We start from the raw sequence: 26,280 nt of genomic DNA on the forward strand, positions 1-26,280 counted from the left end.
TATCATTTGAGTGAAATGCCATGATAGAAACATATAGGGTTTAAATTCAGTGATTGTTGGTCTCTTCTCAAAGCAGAGTTATCATTATGAGCAAACTTTCATTATCCACTTTCATTCAGCTGAATGTGTTAGTGGTGCAGTGGCCTAGAGGTGGAACTCTTGTCTCACAATCAGGAGGCTGTGAGTTCGATCCTAGGTCAGGTATTTCTCTCTCTGGGCACAATGAATACATATCAGCTGAGAACTCCACATTGGCGACAGAAAGGACATCCGGCCAGTAAACACTCAGTTGCCCTGACTCTTCACCAATGCAAGGGATTATGGGTCATTAAAAGACAAAATTAAAATTAAAATTCAGCTGCATGTGTTATATCTATTTATGGCCCTCCTTCTCAATATCTTTTTCTAGAATTCTTGCCAGATCTAGGCATCAAATTGGACTGTCTCTGGAACAATCTTCCTAATTTTTGGAAATCTGGGCTGGGCCCTTGAATGGAAATGAAGGGTAGCTGCAATTCTTAATTTTAATTTTAGTATACTATATGCTGCATAAATGTTCTCCAATACAACATCTATTTAAATTTGTAGGGGTATGCCGTGTTGCATTTTATTTCCCCAAATTTGACAACTTTACGACAGCCAGCATCATGGCTGGCTGAGGAATTCTGGGAATTGAAGTCCACAATTCTTAAAGTTGCCAAGTTTGGAGATCCCCGATTTAACAAAATCTTTGCTTTGATTTGCTTTGAAAATGGTATAGTGTACTATATATATATATATGATATCTCAACTTTTTACAGTCTGATCTCACAAAGCAGCAGAATGGTTACAAAATTACCTTGAAAACTTTAGAGGACAACTTGCTGTCCCGTCTCTCGTCTGCCTCAGGGAACTTTTTAGCAGATACTGCCTTGGTGGAGAATCTGGAAGTCACTAAACAAACAGCTGCGGAAATTGAAGATAAGGTAAAAATGCTAAATTGAGTCTAGTGTGTGACTGGGAACAAAAATCTATGTTAAGAGACACTGAGTGAATATGAATTGTTTAAATGTTGGTATTTATTGATAGCCAGTTTTGTTTAGTGGTTAAGGCAGAGGTAGTTAACCTTTTTATACCTACCGCCCACTTTTGTATCTCTGTTAGTAGTAAAATTTTCTAACCGCCCACCGGTTAGAAAATCACAGTAATGGTGATTTATAAAGTAGAGAAGTAACTTTACTTTATAAAATTTATAAAGCAGAGTTGCAGCAAATCCCTACCGCCCACCATGAAAGCTGGAACGCCCACTAGTGGGCAGTAGGGACCAGGTTGACTACCACTGGGTTAAGGCATCAAGCTAGAAACCAGGAACCCATGAATTCTAATCCTGCCTTAGCACAAAGTCAGCAGGGAGATCTTGGGCAGTCACTTTCTCTGAGCCTTAAGCAGCGTGCAATGGTAAACCACTTCTGAAAACCTTGCCAAAATAATCCTGCACATACTTGTTCAGGCAGTCTCTGAGAATCGGACATGATTCAGCATAAGAAAAAAAGATACTTATTAGTGACTGTTCATAAGTATAATACATAAGGTAGATTTTTTTTCTTATTCTCTCATTTTTAGTTTGTTTGGGGTTTTTTTATTAATATTTTTTAATCCATTTTTTCCTTCAAACATTGTTTTGTTAATTGTGTATGTGTTTGTAATGGCATATTTAGGTATTTTGTCAATTTTCTGGCAATTTGTGAATAAAATTGAAAAGCAAATGAATTGGTTAAATGCATCTTGTTTGTTCTGCAGCTTGGAGCTAGAAATCACGATAAAACCACATTCTGGCAAGATTTACTAAGCATTCTTGTTTTAGTTCAGATGCCTTTAATGAGCAATTTAAGAGAAATAGTAGCACTAGATGCAAAGACCATACAACTACAGCATTCTAACAAGATGTTTTAAAGCATTTAAGTTTAATACCAAAGTGTTTTACTTGAGTTAATTCACACGCATTACATTTACTGAATTAAATTAGGAATCAAGTGGGGGCTACACAGTGTGGCAGAATCCGCTGAAGTTTCCACGGTCTGTATTAATTGGCTGGAATTCAGCATCTTGGCTGCTCCCTGGGTGAAAATTTGGCTTTGATAATTATCTATTCAATAATCATTTGACGTAGATGATTTGCTTTGCAAATACTGGTGACATCTTTCACTTGTGCCACACTGAAGAGCCGTGGGAATGGGCACTGCCAGGTTTGCCTTTCAGCACAAATGAGAGATGTTTCTGAACTATTTGTTCAAAGTTACTTTCAAGCTTTGGTAGCTGGAACTCAGACACCCTTGCTGATAAAGTTATGTAACATCTCAATTTTAAGATACGTGAAAATTTAATATGGGCATAGTAATGACCTTGGAAAGGGAAGGAGAATCTGATGGAAGTTAATTCCTTGATAATTAATTTATGGGTGTAGTTATGGTTGAATGTATATTGTGCTCTACATCCAGAAGTGCTGGGATTTGACATGTTAGAAGCAGGCAAGAGAGTTACTTCACGTTCTACACAGAGGTGGGTTTCTGCTGGTTTGCCTCAGATCGGGCGAACCTGTAATGGTGGCGGGAGGCTCCGCCCACCCACCCAGATGCTTCTGCACATGTGCAGAAATGTCACGCATGCGTGAACGAACCAGTAATAAAATAAATTGAAACCAACCACTGGTTCTACATATGCACAAATTTATCTAAAGCCATGCCATCTTCGTGCAAACTAAGAAAATCTGTACCTACAGTAGGTGTAGCTACCGTGTGTCTTCAATAGTTTTATTGTTACTTCTTTTCAGGTCCAGGAATCCAAAATAACAGAAATCAAGATTAATGAGGCAAGGGAGCATTACCGTCTTGCAGCAGCTCGTGCTTCCCTGCTTTATTTCATCATGAATGATCTCAACACCATCAATCCTATGTACCAATTTTCTCTAAAGGTACAATAGTTTAATCTACAATAAGAGTTGGCTTTTCCCCCTGTCTTTCATTTTTCCATTCCAATTCTTCTCTAAATTTTAGAGACAGATAAGGAGTCTGAGACTAAAGAGACCCACTAGCAGGAGAGGCATGGCAATCTTGCCAGTACTTTAAACATTATTGGGTATAGTCATCTCAGGTGATTCAAAACTGCCAAAATTTCACTGAATCTGGAAAGATTTCAGCATTCATTGTGTAATCTTGTTTTTCTCTCATAAAATTTCAGCATTTTTAAAAATTATTTTTTGTTTGCGCTGACTGACTCATAACCATTTCTGTCAGCCATAAAGTCTTATTTACTCCCCCACCCTCTCCCTTAATTAGCTTCATTTACCAGCCAATGCAAAATTTATCAATAGATTGAGATTGCATTTTTTAAATGTCCTAGGCCTTAGATAGTTATTTAAGAATATTCAGGCCTGTGAATGATGTCATCTTTAATCGGTTCTTTTTGTGCATTATAAAAATGTATGACAAAAAGGTTCCTGGCCTTTTTTTGTGCCATTCTTCGTGTTTTTATAACATTCAGACTCTGAATGCGGCAGATTAAATAGTTTAAACTTTTGTAGAAATCTGCTGAATTTCACTTTATAGAAGACTAGAGAAACAAATGTTATTGCATTAAGTTTCCACTAGAGATTTAAATAGTTCTTTACAATTTGCAATAGCTCAAGTTACAGAAAGATCTAAAAACATTCAGTGGAAAAAAAAATCCTATGAGTAATTTAACAATATTGCATGCCTAAACAAAATATTACTAGAAACTATTTTTAATTTTTTGCTGTGACTTTCATTCCTATGAAACAACATTCTTCAAGGGTTAATATGGCAGGCATTTAACTGAAGGGAAAGATATAGCAATTTAGAATCCAGTCTAAATTCCTTTCCATCCATAATTGCTCTATTGTATATTCCATTTGATAGCAACTGATGACTTTTGTGTATGGTTTATATTTTGCTCAGTGCTGCCCCCCCCCCCCCCCCCCCAATTGTTTGATTTTCTAGTTTGGAATATTTCAGCTACTGCAGGAAGTTTGTAAGATACTTTACATGAGAACAGTTTTTTTTATTGAACTTGAAGAAATATAATGCAAGGTGTATTATGGATCATTTTAGGGAAACAATTCTGTTGCTTAAGGAAAGTAAGTGTGTGTGTGTGTGTGTGTGTGTGTGTGTGTACTCATTTCCCCTAATCTTAGTTACTATAATACGATCTCCATCCTTCAATAGGCAGAAACAATATCTGAATGAAATTTGTGTCTCTGTTGCCAATTCCTATCTTGCCTCTGTTGCTTCTGATCCAAAACACTCCCAAGTATCCTGATTTTTGCATGTGCCATTTATGATATATGGTTTTTTCTTCTGGCTTTATTTCCCCGCTTCTTTACTAGAAGAAAAATATCCACTAATCACAAAAGTGAAGCAGAAATGGAGGAAACCTGTACTGATTTACTAAGCTGGATATGCAAAAGAAACTGGTTGAACCTTTAAAAACTAAAAGGGAAATATGAATGACAATGACCTGGGAATTTTTTTTTATTGAATCTACAAAAGAAGCTGTTAAATCCTTGAGGAAACCTATGCAATGGGATAAAAAAGAATTGAAGAGTAATCAAATCCTATTTAAGCATCCACCCACCCACCCATTCAGCTTGTATGCTGCTCATCCCATAGGCAGCTTACAGGCATTCAATTAAAATGCATTATGAAACATTAGAATAATAAATAAGAATCATAAATTTAAAATTAAATTAAAACTAACCAGGATGGAAAGGAAGGGAATGAAGTGGACTCAGGAAGGTGGGGTGTTATCTACTCTATTATCCACCTCCAAAATAGCATACCCACATTGGGGCTTCAAGTAGCTTGAGACCTTTTCACAAATTTCAAGACCTTTTGGAAGGCCAAGAGGGTGAGTGAGGGTGAATGTCATCTCGGTGGACATGATATTCTAGTTGGTGGGGCCATGCAGAAATGCTCTTCTTCTGGATCCTACCAGCTGAAATTCCTTGCCTGATGGGGTTAACAACATGCCCCTTCTTCTGGCCTGGGTGGGATGGGCGGATCCCATTAGGGTGATCTGCTTTCTCAGATAGCTTGGACCCTAGTGGCCCCAAGAAGTACCCATCCAGCTGCATTCTGCACCAACTGAAGCTTCTGGATACTCTTCAAGTGTAGCCTTGAGTAGAAGACATTGAAATAGTCCAACGGTGGGCTTGAATGTTTGAATTCAGGGAATCCTGATCCAGGAAAGGGTGCATTATTTCTCCCAAATTTTCATTGCAATCTAATCAGTCAAACTTTTCAATTGCCTCTTTTTCTAGATATTAATAGGTATTAAAGCAATTAATATTAATTTCTAGATATTAATAAATCAATAGATCTTTGTTAAAACATTGATCTGCAATAAGTACTGTAGACTTTTTTGTAAACACATATTTATCATGAGTCATTCTGCTCATCCATTTTTAGGTTTTGGAATGGCCCAATCAGTTTTCCTATATCCTCTGGTTTCATTTCCTCCCATTCAAGCAGGTCACCCAAAAGGTTTAGATTTAAATCACCTAACAGAGATTTTCACTTGGATCATATTAATCTAAAATGCTATATATAGTTTTCTTGAAAATTCACTCTTATCATCATTCATTGGAGTCTAACGTGTAATTGTAACTAATTTATAGATATCTCGCTTTATAAGTACTCACAACAATCTAGGTTACATCAATCCATGTTTTCTGGTATTAATCTTAATCTTTTCATTCTAATTAAGCGTCATATTCACTTCCATGCATCTATGCATCAACTATCCAAGATCAAACCATCTTCATTTAAATCTCTTACATTCTTTGGCATTTTTTGGCTTTATAGTACAAAGATTGTACTATATCTTCTTCCTTCTTTCCACTCTTTGCTTGCTTGCCTTTTTGCCTTCCTATTTTATTTTGTTAATTCACACTCTTTATATCATGACTGTCACATAATAGGCCTATGGATGTTGATCTCTGGTGCCCATTATGGCTTCATTCAAACAATGCTTTCACTTAACACTTTTTAATAATAGAAATAAACTGCACACTAGGTTACAACCCATTGTGGTACCCTTGTTATAGGAAGCATTACATGCTAACGTTAAGGACACTACTAGCCAGTTCTGGCACATTTTGGCCAGTGTGCCATATGTGCAACTACCGCCCAATTTTCTTCTCATGTATGTTTATGCTATTCAATGCAAGTTGGATCTCTAATCTTATAATTATCCTGCAAGCCAACTTATTTCTGCCAGCTTTCCACAAACTAATAGCACATACTTAGAATGCTACACATGCCGGGCATATATTATTCAGAAATCTACAGATTGATAATTGGTAGGCTTCTTACAAGCCTAAAAATACCTTTAATTTGAAAATTCATGAAACACATGAAAATAATTTCTGGATGGCTCATAAAGAACAGTAAAGGGTTTTATATAAAAAAAACAATAACAGTAAAAGATAACTGTCATAAAATACAAAAGCCAAAGAGCAGTAATAAAAGGCCTGAGAGAATAAATATGTTTAGAGAGCTCTTCCAATTTGCAGTAAGGAATAGACCTGGTTTAATTCCAGTGACATATTGCATAAAGTAATCCCTGCCACCAAGAATGACAGTTCAGTGGTTCATGCCAAATGTATCCATGGTGAGATCCATAAAAATTGCCCCTGTGTTAAGCTTTAGTTATAGACTAAAATCCTGGGATTTGAAAGATATGAAGAGAAGAAAAAAATGATGATTTGCTGACAGGTGAAGCTACAAGGAATTGAAAAAGGAAGATATACAAAATTATTGTGGAGCACAACTTAAGGCTGGCTGAAAAGAAGAATGGAGAATTGAAAAGAGCCGCCAAGACAACTAAAAATCACAATTCATCCTCCGACCAAAACAGAGCTCAGGCACACAGAAAATGTGATATACTGACTAGGAAGGCAATAGCATGTAAAATAGCTTTGGAGCTCTATTATGCCTGTAAGATGTGTCTGTTCCCTACAACATTTCCTAGTAAGGTGAAAGAATTAAGTGATTCCTTCTCCCCCACTTACTCTCCTTTTATTTCTTTAAGTCAGAATTTCAGCTCAGAACAAATTTGAACTAATGAGTCAAATATGCCATGCAGTTGAAGCAGAATGATTGTTTTGGCCCAGCTGCAATGGAGTTTGTCAGGAGAGTGCTAACTTATGAGGGCAGCTCAGTTTTTCTACAATGCATAACACCATTGCTAATAATAAAAGACAAAGAAGGAGTAGCCCAGTTCTATTTTACCCTGCTTTCCTTAATGCCCATGACAGTAGAATAACAGATTTATATCTTTGGCCTTCAAGAAATTGAAAATTGGAATCCTTCTATTCTGCATAAAGATCTTGTGAGCCAAGTATGGTTGCAGCCTTACATGCAAGTTACTTACACTATTCCTGCCTGAATACTAGCTAGTGCTATATACTACTTTCTTCTCAATTTTCTGAATGCGACCCAGAATGACATTTTATAACAAAAACTAGATTGTTTTAATTGTAATTTACAAGGCTAGAATGGAATCAACATGGGGTCAACCTATTTTCCAAAAACACCTGAAGGCAGGACAAGAAACAACCGATGGAAGCTAATCAAGGAGAAAAGAACTAAGGAGAAATTTCCTGACAGTTAAAAACAATTAATCAGTGGAACAACTTGCCTCCAGAACTTGTGAATCCTCCCAACACTGGAAGTTTTAAAGAAGAGATTGGACAACCATTTGTCTGAAATGGTATAGGATTTCCTGCCTGAGCAGGGAGTTGGACTAGAAGATCTTCAAGGTCCCTTCCAACTCTCTTATCCTGTTATTAAGCTACTGGGCATTTGGAAAGCTACTAAAATATGCAAAGTGTTTCATTCTCACTGTCTTTTCTTTCTCACTACATTTAGGCATTTAATGTGGTCTTCCAGAAAGCTGTCTCAAGAGCTCCACCAGATGAAATCCTGAAAGAGCGAGTAAATAACCTGATTGATAGCATCACATTCTCAGTGTTTCAATATACAACTCGTGGACTCTTTGAATGTGACAAACTGACTTACATAGCCCAAGTCACTTTCCAGGTAACTTGTGGGTTTGTTAACTAGCACACCAGTTACTTTCTAAGTGGTATGCACTGGTAAATAATGTTCTCTATGCTGCAACATTTTGCTTAGGACATACCAAATTGTAGATAAGGAATTCTGTAACACTTTCAGTGGTAGATCATTGTCTTTGAGTCTCTGTATGATGGTTAAATTGGTGTTCTAGATCCTTCATTGTCTTGTTGTTCAGTAAATTGAACCGAAACAGTTCAGTATGAAATGTCTGCAATTCCCAACATCTCTCTTCCACCTGCTTGCTAGCATTTTGATATTTCTTAGCATCCAGAATCTTGCTTCTATCCTTGGAGCCTCCAGGAAATATTGGCAAATTTCTGTAGTTCAATCTGGGTTTTTGTTTCAGATACTTCTGAAGAACCACGAAATCAGTGCAATGGAACTTAACTTCCTGCTGCGATATCCTGCCCAAACAGGAGTCACCAGTCCAGTAGATTTTTTGACAAATCAATCATGGGGTGGCATCAAGGTAACTTTTATACTCCAAATGTCTTTACTACTAGTGATTGTACTGAATAAATAAATATGTATGTATCTATGTAGGTATTCATGACGATTAGGGGACTGGAGGCTAAAACATATGAAGAACGGTTGCAGGAACTGGGTATGTCTAGTTTAATGAAAAGAAGGACTAGGGGAGACATGATAGCAGTGTTCCAATATCTCAGGGGATGCCACAAAGAAGAGGGAGTCAAACTATTCTCCAAAGCACCTGAGGGTAGAATAATTATTGGTGGAAGCAATGGGTGGAAACTAATCAAGGAGAGAAGCAACTTAGAACTAAGGAGAAATTTCCTGACAGTTAGAACAATTAACAATGGAACAACTTGCCTGCAGAAGTTGTAAATGCTCCAAAACTGGACGTTTTAAAGATGTTGGATAACTATTTGTCTGAAGTGATATAGAGTTTCCTGCTTAACCAGGGGGTTGGACTAGAAGACATCCAAGGTACCTTCCAACTCTGTTATTCTATTCCATTCCATTCCATTCTAAAGTATGTATGTATGTATGTATGTATGTATGTGTGTGTGTGTATGTATGTATGTATATATATATATATATATATATATATATATATATATATGTGTGTGTGTGTGTGTGTGTGTGTGTGTGTGTGTGTGTGTGTGTGTGTGTTTATTTGTGCTGATAAATAAATAAAGGGAGACTAGTATAGATCTATTTCAAGCTATTTAGCTCTCATCAGCTAGCCATACCCTTACTGGGATTTGAACCTGGGCTATATATTGCATACTAGGCATACTAGGCAGAGATCTTAGCCATTAGGCCACAGGCTCTTATCCATTATCAGCGAAGCCAGGGTGAAAGGTATCTATTAGATTTTTACAACCCCTGGTAAGCCCCAATTATGGGAGGAAGCTAACTGCTTCCATCATCTGTCATTCGGCTCGTCACAAGAGTCCATCACGACAGAAACCCAATATTTTTACTGTTGCCTTTGTTATATTTCCTCCCATAATTGGGGCTTACCAGGGGTTGTAAAAATCATATATATATATATATATATATATATATATATATATATATATATATATATATATATATATATATATATATATATATATATATATATATATATATATATATATATATACACACACACACACACACATACACACACACACACACACATATACATATACATATACATATACATACACACATACACACATACACACACACACACACTTTTCATGGCAGAACATTTCTGCTATTAAGCCATTTTTACACCCCAGTTCTGGAACTGTTTTTTAAAAAAATCCTGCCATTTTTTCATATATAACTTAAGGCGGCACTGACACCAATACTCCTTCCTCTTCTTATTTTCTTCACAACAATAACCTTGTGAGGTGAGGTGAGTGAAGAGAGAGTAGCTGGCCCCAAATAACCAACTGGCTTTCATGCCATCCTGGTTTCTAGGCCAGCACCTTCACCACTACTCTAAACTGATTCCAGCTTGAGGTCAAATTATTAAAGCAAAATAATACCATGGTGTGATTGAACGTAGTTTTTTGTGCTACATTTACCATCCTTAGTGGGAGGAAAAGCATGATCTGTATGGCCAGCTAATCACAAGCGCTCAAGTTGTCCTTCAGCAATAAACAAAGAACTGATTAAGAAAAGTAAAAAAGGTTAAAGCATAAATTGACTGCCCTGGGGAGGATTTCTTGTCTTGACCTGTAATACATTTATTTTCTTGAATGGAAACGTCAAGGACTATGTGGCTATTAAGGTCAGTCTTACATTTTGTGGAACCATTAAATAAGAGTGTCAAGAAATAAACTAATAGCCGGTGTAATATTTTAACAAGGAAGTTAAAAAAAAACATGCTTCTTATAACTAACCTCTGTCTGTCTGGCAGCATTACCTTTTAGCTGAAATTTCTGAACATTTTTCAGGACCAGCCCTTGTAAAATGCTTTGCAATTGTCCAAGTGGCATATTAAGATATTAGATATTAACCATATTAGTATGCTTGGAAACTATTAAACGAGGTGGGAAACTGGATGATTAAAAACAACAAACCAGAATTGTTACTATTTGTTCTACTAGGTATGATGAAATATCTTCCTATTGTAAGAAAGCAGTGTTAATGTAGGTCCCAGTTGATGTAACTTTGAATGCAATTGGGTAATTGCAATTGATAATGGTATATCAGGTATAAATAAAATAAATGTTTTAAATATTATAAAATGTAGTAATCTCCTGATCTCTGAAGAGATTCAGTTGGACAATTTTTGTCAGATATAATAGTATCACGGAAGATCAATTTCTTCACAGCAGTAGCCACTATGAGTTAGATTGTTTGCTAGATGTATTTATTTATTTCAAATTGCATTTGAAAATCAGGAAACTCATTTGGTTATACTTAGGATAGGACCAGAAACCACCAAGTCAATTATCTCTCCATCCCAGAGGTCAGTTAGATTTTTAGAAGACCTGATTGCAAATTAAAAGGGAAACTTGACCAATCAAAATTACAACAGGAGTGAAAAAATGACTTATAACCTGTTCTCATTGTAGTATCCCCACAGTCATGTGATCAACCAATATGTATTTATGACAATTGCAGTGTCCCAGGATCATGTTTGTGACCTTCCCAACTGATTTATGACAAAGTCATAAGCCAGGTTTACTTAATGACTACATGCTCCTGCAGTGACCTGCTTAACAACCATGACAAAAAGGTCACAAAATTGGGTGCAACTCACACAACAGCCTAACTTAGCAATGGAAATTGTGGTCCCAACTGTGGTCATATGTCAAGGACCATCTGTGTCTAGCATTTATTATGGAGACCTTGAAGAGACCCCTGTTTGCCATGGTAATCTTGAAGTTTTGATCCATTCATTGTAGGGTGACCTCTTCAGTTATGAAATCCTTGAAATCAACTAGGTTGGTTAGAAAATGATGCTAGGCTATTTGCCAATGGAACATGGTCAAACACAAAGTCAGGTGCTCATACACACTTAAAAATGCTATTTGGCAGGATCTATGCCTACTCTGTGGTGGTACCTGCTCTCTAGAACACATTCTCCCTGAGATACTTTGGGGCCTGACCCTGCTGGCTTTTTGTAAAGTGTTAAAGACCTGAGTATTCATGGGGCTAGATATCAGATGAACATGTTTTGTGTGGAACGAGCTCCCCGTTGAGATTCGTACCCTCACCACCATCCAGACCTTCCGCACAGCCCTCAAGACCTGGCTCTCCCAGCAGGCCTGGGGATAGGTTTCCAATTTACCCGCCCGAGTGTTGACTGTTGAATGCATGTTGTGGTTTACCATTTTATTTTGTTCACTATTGTTTGTCTCTCGGTACTTGTGATTGTAAGCCGCCCTGAGTCCCCTCAGGGAGAAGGGCGGCCTATAAATCTCAATAAAATGCTAAAAAAAAAAAAGTGTGTGTATACATGTGTAATGTAAATAATGTTTACATTATTTTCTGCTATTGATTTGATGATGATGATGTTGATGATGATGATGATGATGATTATTATTATTATTATTATTATTATTATTATTATTATTATTATCATTATCATTATCATTTAAACCTATGTTAGTCACCTAGAGTAACAAATGCTGTTTGGGCAAACAAAGCAGAATGTGACATGACCGACACATTTCAGTCAATTCCAATTAGGTTCCACAATAGAAGACAATTTGTTGTGCTTATTAGGATGAATGTTTGAATGGCTGATCCCCAATTCTATGATTTAGTCATCAACTGCAGAATCTTGGGACTGTCATCAAAGCAACTTGAGGAGTTATAGTGGAGCAACCAACACCTTTTCTAATAATGGTCATCTCTTTCTCTCTTCTGTCACCCCAGAAATCTCCCTACCTGATGCAGAAATCTTCTGTTTTTGCATCCCTTTATAAAACATTTCTTGGTTGCTAACAAGCAATTTTTTGCCTTTTTTTGATGAAGAATAATTTCCCTGGCTCTTGTCTTATAATATAGAGGTACAATACTGCCTTTTAAAACTTTGGATAACTAGAGACCACAACTCCTTTTCCTTGTCCTCCCTCTGACCTGTAATCTGCAATAGGAACAGGGAATTTTACAGATACATGGTCACATCAACAAACAGCCTTTCATATTTTAATGATAAAGTAGGAATCGGTCAGTCCTTGCCCCCATGAAGAACTGCTGCAATATCAGCAAACTGTTTTGCAGTGTCCTCCGTGAAAGAAGTAGAAAAGTGATCCATGAAAACTAAATTGGTCTCATAGTGCCAATCAGTTTTACAATACAAAATTCCTCAAATGTTCTTTTAAGAAGAGAAGAAAATGCTTTCCTGCTTCATCAACTTCAGGAAAGTGCTTGACTCTACCTAACAACTCAGGGTCGAGCCTTAAATTGTTAGAGAATGGATTTGGCAAAAAAAAGATGTGGTCTCATCATATCTCTTATCCAATCCATCAAATGCTGGAATGGATTGGAAACAAAGACAATCAAAGATAAGAGAAGTAAAAGTGGGTGAGTAGTTCAGTTCAAATTATTCATCAGGGATGTTCTGACCTCTTAGAATAGTCATAAAATCCAGGGCTATCTTTGCAGATTGTGTTCATTTGCATATGACCTAGGCCTGCTGTTACCCGATCAAGAGAAGCTAGGAATAAGTTTGAAGTTTGAAAACTGAAATATACAGGCTACATTAAAATAAGATTTGCTTTAGTCAAAACAATTTTTTTAACTTTTTTTTAATTTTAATTGAACAAAAACACACAAAAAAGGAATCAACCTTCATTACATCTTGTAGAAAGTGTGTTGATTGGTTATAGATAACTTTCGAGCATTTCTTCCACAGTCATTACTTATAGTTCATATTAGATTATACACTTTAAGTCAAAAATCTTTGTATATCTTACTATCAATGTACCACAATTCTCATTTGACTACAATTATTTGCACATGTTTTTACCTCAAATCATTCATACTTAAAGACACAACCACATAATGGCATTCATTAGCTATTTCAAAAAATCCTCCAATAACATTACACCTTTATAGCATAGTCAATTAATAAAGTTTCTAAGCCTCCCCCCTTTTTATCCAACTCACAGACTAAAATTTATATCCAAGTTACTTTAGCCAATACCATAGCATGTATATATTGTTAAACAATGTCCATTAATATTTCCTTGTTGTTATTATAATTGGCTAAAATCATTTACTATTTATGCCCCATCTCCTCTCATCAGGGCCCCTACCCCCCCAAAAAAACCCCTTACACCTTTATAACAAGATCTAAATGAAAATTTGTTAATAAAATTTATAGGTCTTTTTCCCAAGTCATAATTTACAATTTATATCCAAATTTCTTTTACTAAATTGTCAATACATGTATATATCATTATGCTGTATCCATTATCATTTCATTATTATTATTTATGGTTAATTAATTGTTAGCGAGTAAACATTTAATAACAATCTAAAACAATCTAGGAGTTACAAAATTCCTACTTATTAATCACCAATACTAACTAATTTTTTATTACCAACTTTCATTGTCAATCTGTATCTTTCCAGTAACAAAACAGTCTTATCTCTCTTGCCAATTGTGGAGTCAGTCTTCTTTTTATCTCCTTTATAAGGTTTTTATAAGCTTCTCTCCGCACTTTGTTGCTTGAAGGGTCTCTCAGATAGTCTCCTTCCCCACCAGTTGCTACTAAAGTTAACTTGTCTTTGTTTATCAATCTTGCTTCTGAAAAAAATTCTTATGTCTATTATCATTATCATTTTTTTCTTCTTCTGTGTCCTGGAATCTGGGGTAGAGCTCCAATTCGTCGAATTTCCTTTTCCATATTCCCTTCTTTCCATTTTCACCCACATTTGCTCCATTAATAAATTCATCTATTGTCTTATCTTTATCTTCTATATCTTCATTCTCCCCTTTAATTTTGGGGGGTCCAACTCTATCATCTTTTGCTGTGAGAAAGACTAGTCTTTCCAACTTCTTCTCAATTCTCCCATAAACTTCCAATAAATTTTGAATTCCAGCCAAGATATTTTGGAATTTTAAGGTTTCCTCATCTAAGTATTGACCCATGTTTCCAAAACAGAAGAGAGGAAGAAAAAGAAAAAAATAATAATAATGACTGCCACTCTAATCTTCCAGGCCTCTCTTACTTTTATTTTAAATTGACTTAAACACATGTTCTTTTATGCTCTTCAAAGGAGAAGGGTTCTGTTCCCCTCTTTCTTTCTTTCTTTCTTTCTTTCTTTCTTTCTTTCTTTCTTTCTTTCTTTCTTTCTTTCTTTCTTTCTTTCTTTCTTTCTTTCTTTCTTTCCCTGCCAAAATAATTCTCAGAGGCACCTGTGAAAACAGTTCGTGCCCTTGGTTCTTTATCAGTTTCTATAAACAAGTTTGTCTGCTTTTTCTTCCTGATCACCGTTTCTACAGGACAGTTTAGGTCTCAATGGACCCCCAGTGGCAAAAGTGTCAACGGCGGTCTCAGAGTATCGAGACCGCACGTTGCAACATTGTGACATGGCTCCTCCTTCTGTAGTCAAAACAATTTTAATGAAGTATTCTGTTATAAAAGAATTAAGTCCAAGCATGCTTTAAGTTTGGTATATGCTGTTCCTTCTGGAAGTGTATTAGAAATTATCAAAGATCTTTAGGCAAACTTTCTATAGAAGAAGCAAGATGCCATTGGATTGTTATCAAGAGAGATTCTGACTATCCTTTTATATAGTCTAAAAGTGGGTAATATAATATAATGTCCCCAGGTTCCCTGGCCTCTGTGTGTGTGTGTGTGTGTATGTGTGTGTGTGCGTGCACATGTGAGAGACAGAGAAACAGACACACCCACACATCCCAAAGGATGGATGGATGGATGGATGGATGGATAGATGGATAGATAGATAGATAGATAGATAGATAGATAGATAGATAGATAGATAGATAGATAGATAAAAAGTTAGAAAGATAAGCAGGCAGGCAGGCAGAGAGGAAACTGATGAAATGCAAATCAAAGCATCGGTCTCCTTTGTCAAATTTAATAGGCCTGTCAAACGCCCTCAAGAAGTGCATTTCTTTGATTGGACTTCTGATGAAGTGCCACTTGGATGTACTTTTGCAGAGGGAAACCATGCCCCCACTTCTGGGTTCTTAAGTCACCATGCTGGATTGAAGTGGCAATTTTGCTGACCTTGCAACACACACACACACACACACACACACACACACACACACACATGTTGTATTTGTGCTGATAAATAAATAAACATGGTTCGAATCCTAGTAAGGGTATGGCTAGCTGATGAGATATATTTATCACTATAGATATATAGTGCTTCAGAAGATCCAATCTATAATTCTGCCTGAGATTTATTAGCAGAGCTCATCATATTTTTTGATAAGTAGTTCAAGGCTTTTTTGTGTTTTGTTTCTTGCTTTAAGACACTCTTTTCTGTGGCATATTTAATGTCTTTCACCCACTAGCAGCTTATAAGATCTTCTAGAGACACTCTTTTATTTATTTATTCATATTTATTAATTAGATTTTTAAAAATCCCACCTTTACTACTTGTATAATTAACTCAAGTTGGTGAACATACTCAATACTCCTCCTTCCTCCTATTTTCCCCATAGCAGCAATCCTGTGAGAGGCTGGCTGAGAGAGATTGACTGGCCCAAAATCACCCAGTCGGCTTTCATGCCAATGGCAGGACTAGAGCTCACAGTCTCTTGATTTCGAGACTGGTACCTCCATCACTATAACAAACTGGTGACTATGTCTATCGTGGTGTGAAACCAACAGTGACAAGTATTGCTGGCTGGTGGTTTGAAAGAGATGTAGGTCATCTGCTTTGACTTTAATAAATTTGCTTTAATCATCCATCCCTCCATCCACAAGCAAGCAAGCAAACAAAAAAACAACCCCCAAGGCAGTGCTTCCTACAGTAGGTTTTGTAACTATAGAAATAAAAAATTGAAAAGCTAAATCACTTTATGATGAGCAGTTCTCTGCAATCTATAGCCACTGGTAATGAACTATTGTGTGGAAGGTCCTTAAATTTCTAATTTTCCAAAATTCCTAATTTTGGAAAATATAATTGAGCATTTGCTGGCTTAAAGTTGAGGTAAATAGTGGCCTGAAAGCCAAATCTGACCAGCCAATTTCCTAAATATTGTCTTTCTCCTAAGAACATTTCAGATGAATGATCATCATATGGGAACAGTATGCCTTTGTAAAACAGAGAGAAGTCAGGATTTGTAAATCTTAAGTTTCAAACATGAACATCTCAACTTGGATCTGATAGAATAGAATAGAATAAACAGAGTTGGAAGGGACCTTGGAAGTCTTCAAGTCCAACCCCTGCTCAGGCAGAGGGAACCCTATATATTTCAGACAAATGGTTGTCCAACTTCTTCTTAAAATCTTCCAGTGTTGGAGCATTCACAACTTCTGGAGGCAGATCTAATTTAAGAAGTAGGAGGAGTTCTTCATTTAACGAACTGTAATGTACTCATTTGCTCATTTATATTTAAGGAGGCCTTATAGGACACAGAGTTAGCCCCATTGTCTTTCCTCATACCCATATTTCTTCAGATAATCGCCTGGATAACAGTGTGCATGACTTTCTCCACATCTGAGTTCCTTCAGGCAGAAATCTCTTCTCAACATCTGCCTTCTTTTCTCACATAGACATTGCTTCACAAGGATTCAGATCATTGCTCCTTTTTCTGGACACATCAGTACATTTTCCTTGACAATATTGCAGATGTGGTGTGTTATTATTTTCTTCTGGGATGCTTTTTGTTTTTCTACTGGATTCTAAGCCTTTTGTGGTGGTCACTTCTGCAAATCCTATTCCTTAATTTCCCAGCCAAACTAAGATTAGTTAGGTATGCCTGGATAGTTGGGATTATTTTCTTCTTCCCTATCACTCCAATCATCTCTGTCATTCTGCAAAAATGAAAAAAGTTATTGCAAAGGTATTGTGTAATAGATATAGAGGAAAGTAATTTTGCTTGAGTGCTTCATGTATGCCTGTTCACTGAATTTTGCTAATGCTTTCAGTTTTCAAAATGAAGATTATATGATAAAACCAGCCTACAACTTTATTCAGCAGTTATGTTAAAAATATTAACATTCTAGAATGTCAGAGTCATAATTTAATCTTTCCATTTTGTTGCTTGATTCTTGTAGAAGTATTCTGATGTAATGCACCGATTATGAATTCCCTGACCTTTATCTGTTCTCTGCTGCCTCACCCCCCCACCCCCACCCGGGAGCATTGTGACATCTTGGGTGTTAAGGATAGTTTTGAGTGGATGATTACCAAGCGGTATACCAGCTACATAAAATAATCATGGCATTTCATTAGAAGGAAATGCAGGTGTCACGATGGGTAAATTAATACAACCCCGGATTAATGTAAAGATGCCTGCAGTTTCTTCTTCTTTTTCCTCTGTGTATGGTTTTATGGTAAAAATAGATTGGTCACTCGGTATGAAAACTCTTGAAATATTCTCTGTGCAGTTCAGAATAAGGAGAATTTGGACCTTTTGATCAAATAGCTGGGGATAAAAAAATGAAAGATTAGATTCCGTTCCTTAAATGGCATTCCCGCTTAAGATTCCTTTTGGAATGCCATTAGAATCCATTTTTTTCTTCTAAAGTTTTTAATTTGTTTTACTAAAAATTCAGTTCAATGAATGGAAACAAATATAGTTGAATAACTCATCTGTTCCTTTCCTCTATTAGCCCAAGCAACAATGGAGGCAGAAGGAAAAGAAAATATTAAGCTTTAATAACTTCTTTGAACAAGAAACATTCAAGTAATCCCCACACAAAATAAAACTGAAAGTGGGGGGAAAGGAAAGAGAGGAACTGTAACAGAGAGAAAAATCCTTCCCTTATAGGCCAGGATCCACTTATTTCTTTTTAGTTACTTGATTTAGGTGTTGCCTACTATAGAATGACTCTGGGTAGCTCACATTGTGATAGAGAGAATAAAATGCAACACAAGTCAAAAAGAGAAAACTAACAAAAGCATTATTTATGTATCGTATGGCACATTCATATCACATGTCAGTAAAAACACAAGAGATAAAAATACAAAACACGAAGCATAAAATCTAAAATATCATAAACATATGTCTAGATTACAGATATAATATTTTGCTTTATTTGTCACAGCCAGGAAATCAACAAAGTTTCCATTGTAGGCCCTCTTCTGGCAGGCTGACACTATATGTTTTCCGACCCTACAGTCACAATTTGGTTGATGGCATTTTGCCCCATTTATAGAGGGCATCTATAGATCTACTATGCCCAATGTGAATTCAGTTCAGCATTGTCCATATTGCACAGGGCTGGTCAAATCCAGGTGGTTTTTCCAAGATAAATGGCAAACTTCGACAAGAACAGCTGAAGATTATTGATAAGTCCCAGCTGCCAATATTGAGTGACGTAGCCTGCCTGTAGTGAAACAAGGTGAGAGGTAGATATCCAGCTACTTTTACTGCTAAAGTACTTTTTAACATACCCAATATGTATATATGGAAATAACATTGGATAGAAAATTGCCCTCCAACAAAGACAGATAAGATAAGGATAAGACTAAGATGGCAAATCTAGCTGAAAACACAAGAAACTTATGTCAGCAAAACTCATAAGGGCTCCAAGCATTCTAACTCAGTGCCTAGGATGATAGCCAGGTTTTAAAGACTCTCTGGAATGCTATCAGGGTGGGAGTTACCCATATCTGATAGGGAACTTTATTCCAGAGGACAGGTGCTATGACAGAGAATGCACACACCTTTTGGGTTCTCAAAAATTGCTTGATTGAAGGGACCTGAATTGTGCCAACACTGTTGGCTAGTCCTGACTGGGCAGATATAACAAGAGACAGGTGGTCTTTCATGTAATCAGGCCTCATGTCAAGAAGAATTTAATAATCAGCACTTTGTATAGTACCCAGAAGTAAACCAATAGCCACTATAGCTTGCAGAACATGCTCATTGTTGTCCATGCCGCTGCATTTTGATCTGTTGAAGCTTCTGAATGTTCTTCAAGGTTAGCCCCATGTAGAATGCACTAGAGTATCTGTATTGTAAGGTAATCAGAGAATGAATGACTGTCTGAAGAGCCTCCCTATCCAGGAAAGGGCATAACTGGCATGTTAGATACAGTTATGCTAAGTTCTTCTTGACCATAGCTACCACCTGTCATCAAGCAGGAGCTATGAGTTCAAATAAGCTGCCTCCTCTAGTGTTATCAACTGCAAACTGATCATTTTTTCAACAATATTCCCTAAAAAAGGGAAGGTTGGAAAAAGGATGATAATTATTGAAGACTGTTGGTCCAAGAATGGCCTCTTGAGAAGGGAGCATACCTCTGCTGTAATGACGTTATTTGAAAGACTTGTTGGTGTTCTGAGAAATTTGCATGGATGTTCCTAAAATTTGGATGATTAAAGCCAAACAGCCCTGAAACCTACAAATCCCATCTTTGGGGAAAAAACAATGCTACAAAATGCTTTTAAGTCTTGATTCTTGAATTTCCAGCAGTTGTTTCCTTTTTATTAGTTTTAGAAACCATTGAGCAAAGCCATTTTTCATTTATGGGCACTTCTCTTGTTCCAGGCTTTGTCATCCATGGAACAGTTTCGGAACCTGGATCGTGACATTGAAGGATCTGCCAAGCGCTGGAAGAAGTTTGTGGAGTCTGAATGCCCTGAAAAGGAGAGGTTCCCTCAGGAGTGGAAGAATAAGTCAGCTTTACAGCATCTGTGTATGATGAGAGCACTACGACCTGACCGTATGACTTATGCTGTCCTGTGAGTTCATAAAGTACTGAGCAACGACTTAGGCAATAGAGTGAAACTCTAAGCTTCTGATGCTAAGTGTCCAAGAAATGCCAGATGAGTCATATCTCTTGTCCTTCTAGAATCCCATTTCTGGCTTACTGTGAATCATTTTTAATTCTGCACTGTGATTTCCTCCTCATTTTCCACTTAATCAGAATAGACGTAATGATGTCCATTTACGTGGTACTATTTTCAGCTTTGATTGTCTGAATAGGATGCGGATAACACACAATTTATTGTCATGGTCTAGTCTGTTTCCTTTCTTCCACCACAAATAACACTGGGTAGTTTTCTAATTAAAAAAACAAAATTTCCAACATTTCAAAAGCTAAAAATTAAATAATTATTTTTTTAAAAGCCAGCCAGAGGGATTTTATATAGAAATGTTAAACATGAAAGATTTCAAACCACTTTTGAATGTCAGATTAAATGTTTATTTTCCACCTAAAAGGAATATTTCTAAATAATGTGGGGAAATGGGGTCTCTTTAGTTATATTCTCTCAAAATGACTGGTTTATATAGAAAATTTATTTCTGTGTTTCCAGGTAACGCAGACCATAAGAGTTTGCTCAAGGTTTGTGAGCCAAATTTTAGCTTGCTTTAGGTCTTGACTAGTGGAAGGCACAATGAAGTTCTGATTTATTCTAGTAAGGATATTTTCTATTGACATTAGTTTTGTGTTACTGATACTTGATGATAATAATTGCATTATCTTCATTATGACTGTCTTTGAAAGTATCTTTTACTGCTGAAAAATTATGCCCAATTTCCATTTGATTTTTTAAAAAAATACAAGTAATTTTTCCATGCACAGTAAAAATTTGGCTAGCTTTATCCAGCAGCATCCCAACTTGGTGATTTTATAAATTTGGTCTATGGTTTTAGGGTTTGAATACTTTATTGAGAATTCTTGGATTTATATCTTTGGAAAAGCAAAAACAGAAAACTGAAAATGTGTACTTTCAAGCCAGTGTTAATTCCTGGCAACTGCCTGGTCAACTCCCTCCAATTTTCTTGGCAATATTTTTAGAAGTGGCTTACCGCTTTGCTCTTTCTAGAGCTGAGAGTGACTGGCCCAAAGTCAGCCTGATTTAAGCCTAGGATTAGACTAAAATCTATAGTCACCTGTTTTCCAGCCTGGTGTATTAACCACTACATCAAGAGGAAAACAACCATGCACAACAGAAACACCTGAACAGATATTTCTTCAACTACTTTTAGAATAAAGGAACCTATCGATATATTTTATTCTTAAAAACCTTTTAGTCAGAAAAGAGCCCTGCTCATAAGAGAAAATACTGTTTATAATGCAACAGTTATGATATAGACCAGCGTTTCTGAACCTTGGCCACTTTAAGAGGAGTGAACTTCAACTCCCAGAATTCCTTAGCCAATTGGCTGGGGAATTCTGGGAGTTGAAGTCCACCCCTCTTAAAGTGGCCAAGGTTCAGAAAGACTGATATAGACATAGAATGCTTTTAGGAAATGGAGCAGTGGCTAAATGGCTGAAATCTAGAAGAGGAAGCATACATCTTACGGCATCCTTGCAGACTCCACTTGTAGGAGAAGAATCTCCTACAAGTGACAAAATTCCAAACTTTTTGCCTAATGGATTATAAATGCTACAGAAATGCTCCCAATAAAATATACATAAGTCTGACATTTTGCTAACATGAGCCTCTCTTCAACCATTTAATTAAATCATAACAATTACTTCAAAGTTATTCCCCTCCCTCTCCCCATGTTGATACCTAGTGTTTTGCATTTTGTAAGGTTTTTAAATTGTCCCGGGGGCATTTCATGCAAGTCAAGCATCAGGTTTTTTTTTTAAAAAAGTGGCATGTCAGTTTAAACAATCGTAATCATTACTGGAGTATTCTGTGCAATCTTCCTTGCACTCTCCTGGCTTATTGCAAAATAAAACTGCTTTTATTGAAAGGTTTCCTTTATATCTTCTCATTAAACAGTATTGCCTTTCTACAATAATTTCTGTTATTAAAAAGGCCAGCAAGGAGAAGAATAGCCTATCCTGGCATCTTCAAGACAAGCACATTTCTGTGTTCTTGCACATCCGAGGGCAAGACACATACCTTCTATCTCTGAAATGTTAAAAATAAACTCTTCTGGCACAAGCAACCTCTATAATTTATTGTAACATTTTTGTCTGTTATTTCTCTGAGGTTCTGTGAAAAAAATAGGTCTTGTAGCATTATTTATCCCTACAGGAAAAATATATAAACAAATAAATAAGTAATAATACCAAGAAGCCAGTTGCTGTTGACTGGTTATAAGTTATTTAATAAAACAGGCTTAGCAATATACAGGCAGGCACACAACAATGGTACAAGTGATTTGAGAAAAGCAAAATGTAGTTGTTCCACCAGGATTTCTTTATTGCTTAATATAGTGCTTCCAGCTTTTCCTTCATTACCCAAAACCAATGATCAGAAGGTCCTTATTTAAATGCTCCTGTTGTGATTGGGTAACAGGTTTGTGTGTTGTTACCTGAAGAAAAAACACCTTTACCAATTTTGGTTAATTTCAGCAAGTTTGAGAAACAATAGCTTAACAGTTTAGTCATCTGTTGGATATCTGATTACCATACTTTTTAGAGTATAAGGCGCACCCCCCCCCACCAAAAAGAGGGTGGAAATGTCAGTGGATCATTCCACTAAATGCAGCCATTTTTGGCCTCCTGAAACCCTGCCCTGTGTGTCCCATTTTTGCAAAAACTGGGCCCATTTTCACAAAAATTGGATCTGCAGAGGGTTTGGGAGGCCTGAAGAGTTCTCCTGGGGGCCAGGGAGAACTAAAACTATTTTATTTCTTGTTTTCCTCTTTGAAATCTTGGTGGGTCTTATAGTCCAAAAAATACAGTATGTTCCCAGACTCAAAAGATTCTAATTTGATTTTCAGCAGCTGCATGATTGTTGTAGAAAACAATCCCATATTCATGAATTAAAGAATCACAAAATTTTGGAAAACCAATCATCTAATTCAGCCTTTCTCACTAGGAAGCGGTATCTGATGGTCTGCCCAGACTTTTCTTCAAAATCATTTTGAACACGTCTAATGTAGAGGATTTATCAGTGGGTTCCCAACCTTGACATCTGCATTAAAAGAGTTTCTATTTCATGTTATTAGCAACATTTTTTAAAGATCACATTGAAACTGTGAATCTGTGCGTTTGGAAAAATGGGAAGCCCAGAACATCTCATGGTCCCAGTGTAAAACTTATGGACAGGTTAGGAAGTCACAATATCAACTGAACATGTTGAAACAAATTGACTCCAGACTAGCAAATGAGTAGGACAAAGCTGTATACAGTCCTCTTTCCTTACTTATTCCTCCTCTCCTCTTACATATGGAAAATGGATGTAGTTTTAAAGCTGGAGGGAGAAGCACCAATAAATTCACCATGCTGATGACATTATTCTGAATGATTAAAATGCAAATGCCATGGAACAATTATAATGAAAGTCAAGAAGCATAGGGAGAAATGAGAATAAAATTAAATATGAAGAACTACAACAAACAGACTTAAAAATGACAACGAAGATATCAAAATAGTGGATTAAGTATTAAAGCACTGTAGTCAAGAAATACAATGCAGACCAGCACAATGGTAGAATAGCAATGGAGGAAAGATATTCATTTTCGATAGGATGCTTTAGGGAAATGAAAGCTGGACTTTAAAGAATAGAACAGAAAGACTGTCAATGGTTTGGAACTTTGGTATTGGAGAAGATTCCATGGATAGAATGTGGTTTTCTAGCAATGCTGCTTAGGAAGGAAGTGGACCTAGGAAGATGCATTTATTGGTATTCCTTTTTAACATATTTTTAAAAAAATATTACCTGTATATACAAGTTGATTCTTGATAAAAGTTAGATACCAATAGCTGTCTTTTTCTAAATCATGACTAAGAATAATAATGGTATATTGCGTATCAGACTAGATATCAAATATTTTGCAATATAAGCTTGTTTTCCATACCATTTTAGTAATAGCAATAGCACTTAGTCTTATAAACCGTTTCACAGTGCTTTACAGCCCTCTCTAAATGGTTTACAGAGTCAGCCTATTGCCCCCAACAATCTGAGTCCTCATTTTACCGACCTCAGAAGAATGGAAGGCTGAGTCAACCTTGAGCATGATGGGATTTGAACTGCTAAATTGCAGGCAGCCAGCACTCAGCAGAAGTAGCTGCAGTACTGCACTCTCACCACTGCACCACTATGGCTCTTAAAGTTTAAGTATTTTGCATTCAACACATCTAAAGTTTTAATAGTGTTAATAATTTTGGTAGTTTGTAGCAATAAGCAATAACAATATTGGTGCCAGAGTATTGGCAGCATTAAGACCTCTTATTAAAACCATAAATATTTCTTGTTTAAAATGCATTTCCATTGTTTTCATAAGATGAATAAAGTAGATCTTATTGCAATCTTGAACTTTCTGGAAATCTAACCTTTCTCAAGGGCAGAGCATACAATTGGTCAAAGCAATGCTTAAGAAAAGAAGCCATTCACTTTTCTCTTTGGGACCTCAAGTCAAAATTCTCTTTCAGTATTGCCAGTTGGCATATTAGGTGAATAAGCTGGCAGTTCTTCCACATCTGACTTTTTTCCCCCTGGTATTGTATTTGGGAGGCAGAGATATTGAGTCCTCAGTCTAGGATAAGTCATACCTTATAGTAATTTGTTTCCTTAATAAAAACATTGTAATTGCCACACATAATTCTTTACCAATCTATTTCAACAGGGATTTTGTGGAAGAAAAGCTTGGGAGCAAATACGTGGTAGGACGATCTCTGGATTTTGCAACATCCTATGAGGAATCAGGACCTGCAACCCCCGTGTTCTTTATTCTCTCACCTGGAGTGGATCCCTTGAAAGATGTAGAGAAACATGGTAAATACAGTGCATCAGAACCATATGACAACTACATTGCTTTATAAAAACTTGCTTTATAAAAAAAAATCCCCTTTCTTTGTTGGTTCCAGGGAGAGAGATATTTTTAATTTAGCACACTGCCATAAAAGCCACCATCTTATACTTTATTTACACCTCCGTTTTTTTTGTCCTTTCCACTCAAACACCTGGCACAGCAGTCCCATTTTCACATCTCTCCGCTGACTGTTGAATTGTGTCTAGCAGCACTAAACAGAGCCTGCTGCAATCTCTGCTTTGATTAGGTTTGAGAAGACCACTGATGGACTGCCTTTGGAGCATTGGACAAAAGGCAGATGGACCCTTTCTGCTTGGCTTCCAGTCCCAGCCTACTGCAAACACATCAGCACCAGTATCTTCCAGTTTTGCTCAAAACTTCTGTTTTCTGACCCAAGCTCTCTTAAGCCCTTCAAGTTAATAGTTCCTGTGGAGGCTGGTGCCTTTGGCTCCGTGCTTGTGTGAGCAAAGCGTGATTGGAGCTGCCGTTTTTTCTATAAATATAGGTGGGGGTGTGTGGAATATTGACTTTGTTGCTTTAAACGGATTGGTTGGCTGTCTTGTCACATCTTGATTGGTTGATGGAATTGATGTTTGGTGAGGGTGATCGGTGATGGTGTCCTCTGTTGTTTTGGGTCTTGTGTCGGTTTTTGTGGCTGGGACTCATTTATTGACTAGGGCTAGTTTCCAGGTGTCTGGTAGGCGGGAGGTATCATCACGTTTATTCATGTTGTGGGGATGTTTTGCTATGTTTTGCTATTTCAATAGCTTCCATATACACATACACATACACACATACAGATACATACACACACACACATACACATACATACATACACATAGACTTTTT

General features: G+C 36.7%; 1 protein-coding gene across 2 annotated transcripts in view; it reads left to right on the plus strand.

Annotated features, from left to right (window-relative positions):
- Positions 1–26,280, plus strand: part of DNAH9 (dynein axonemal heavy chain 9) — a 245,372-nt gene that overhangs the window by 158,204 nt on the left and 60,888 nt on the right. For both annotated transcript variants that reach the window (XM_087709774.1, XM_087709773.1), the window contains exons 56-61: positions 801–965; positions 2,810–2,950; positions 7,926–8,096; positions 8,479–8,601; positions 20,257–20,450; positions 25,246–25,394. In XM_087709774.1, the coding sequence (XP_087565900.1) occupies positions 801–965; positions 2,810–2,950; positions 7,926–8,096; positions 8,479–8,601; positions 20,257–20,450; positions 25,246–25,394 (943 nt within the window). The remainder of the gene's footprint in view (positions 1–800; positions 966–2,809; positions 2,951–7,925; positions 8,097–8,478; positions 8,602–20,256; positions 20,451–25,245; positions 25,395–26,280) is intronic.

Source organism: Thamnophis sirtalis, unplaced genomic scaffold (assembly GCF_051295495.1).
Source record: "Thamnophis sirtalis isolate CommonGarterSnake01/CBP01778 unplaced genomic scaffold, rThaSir2_p1.2 scaffold_3, whole genome shotgun sequence".
NCBI lineage: Eukaryota > Metazoa > Chordata > Lepidosauria > Squamata > Natricidae > Thamnophis > Thamnophis sirtalis.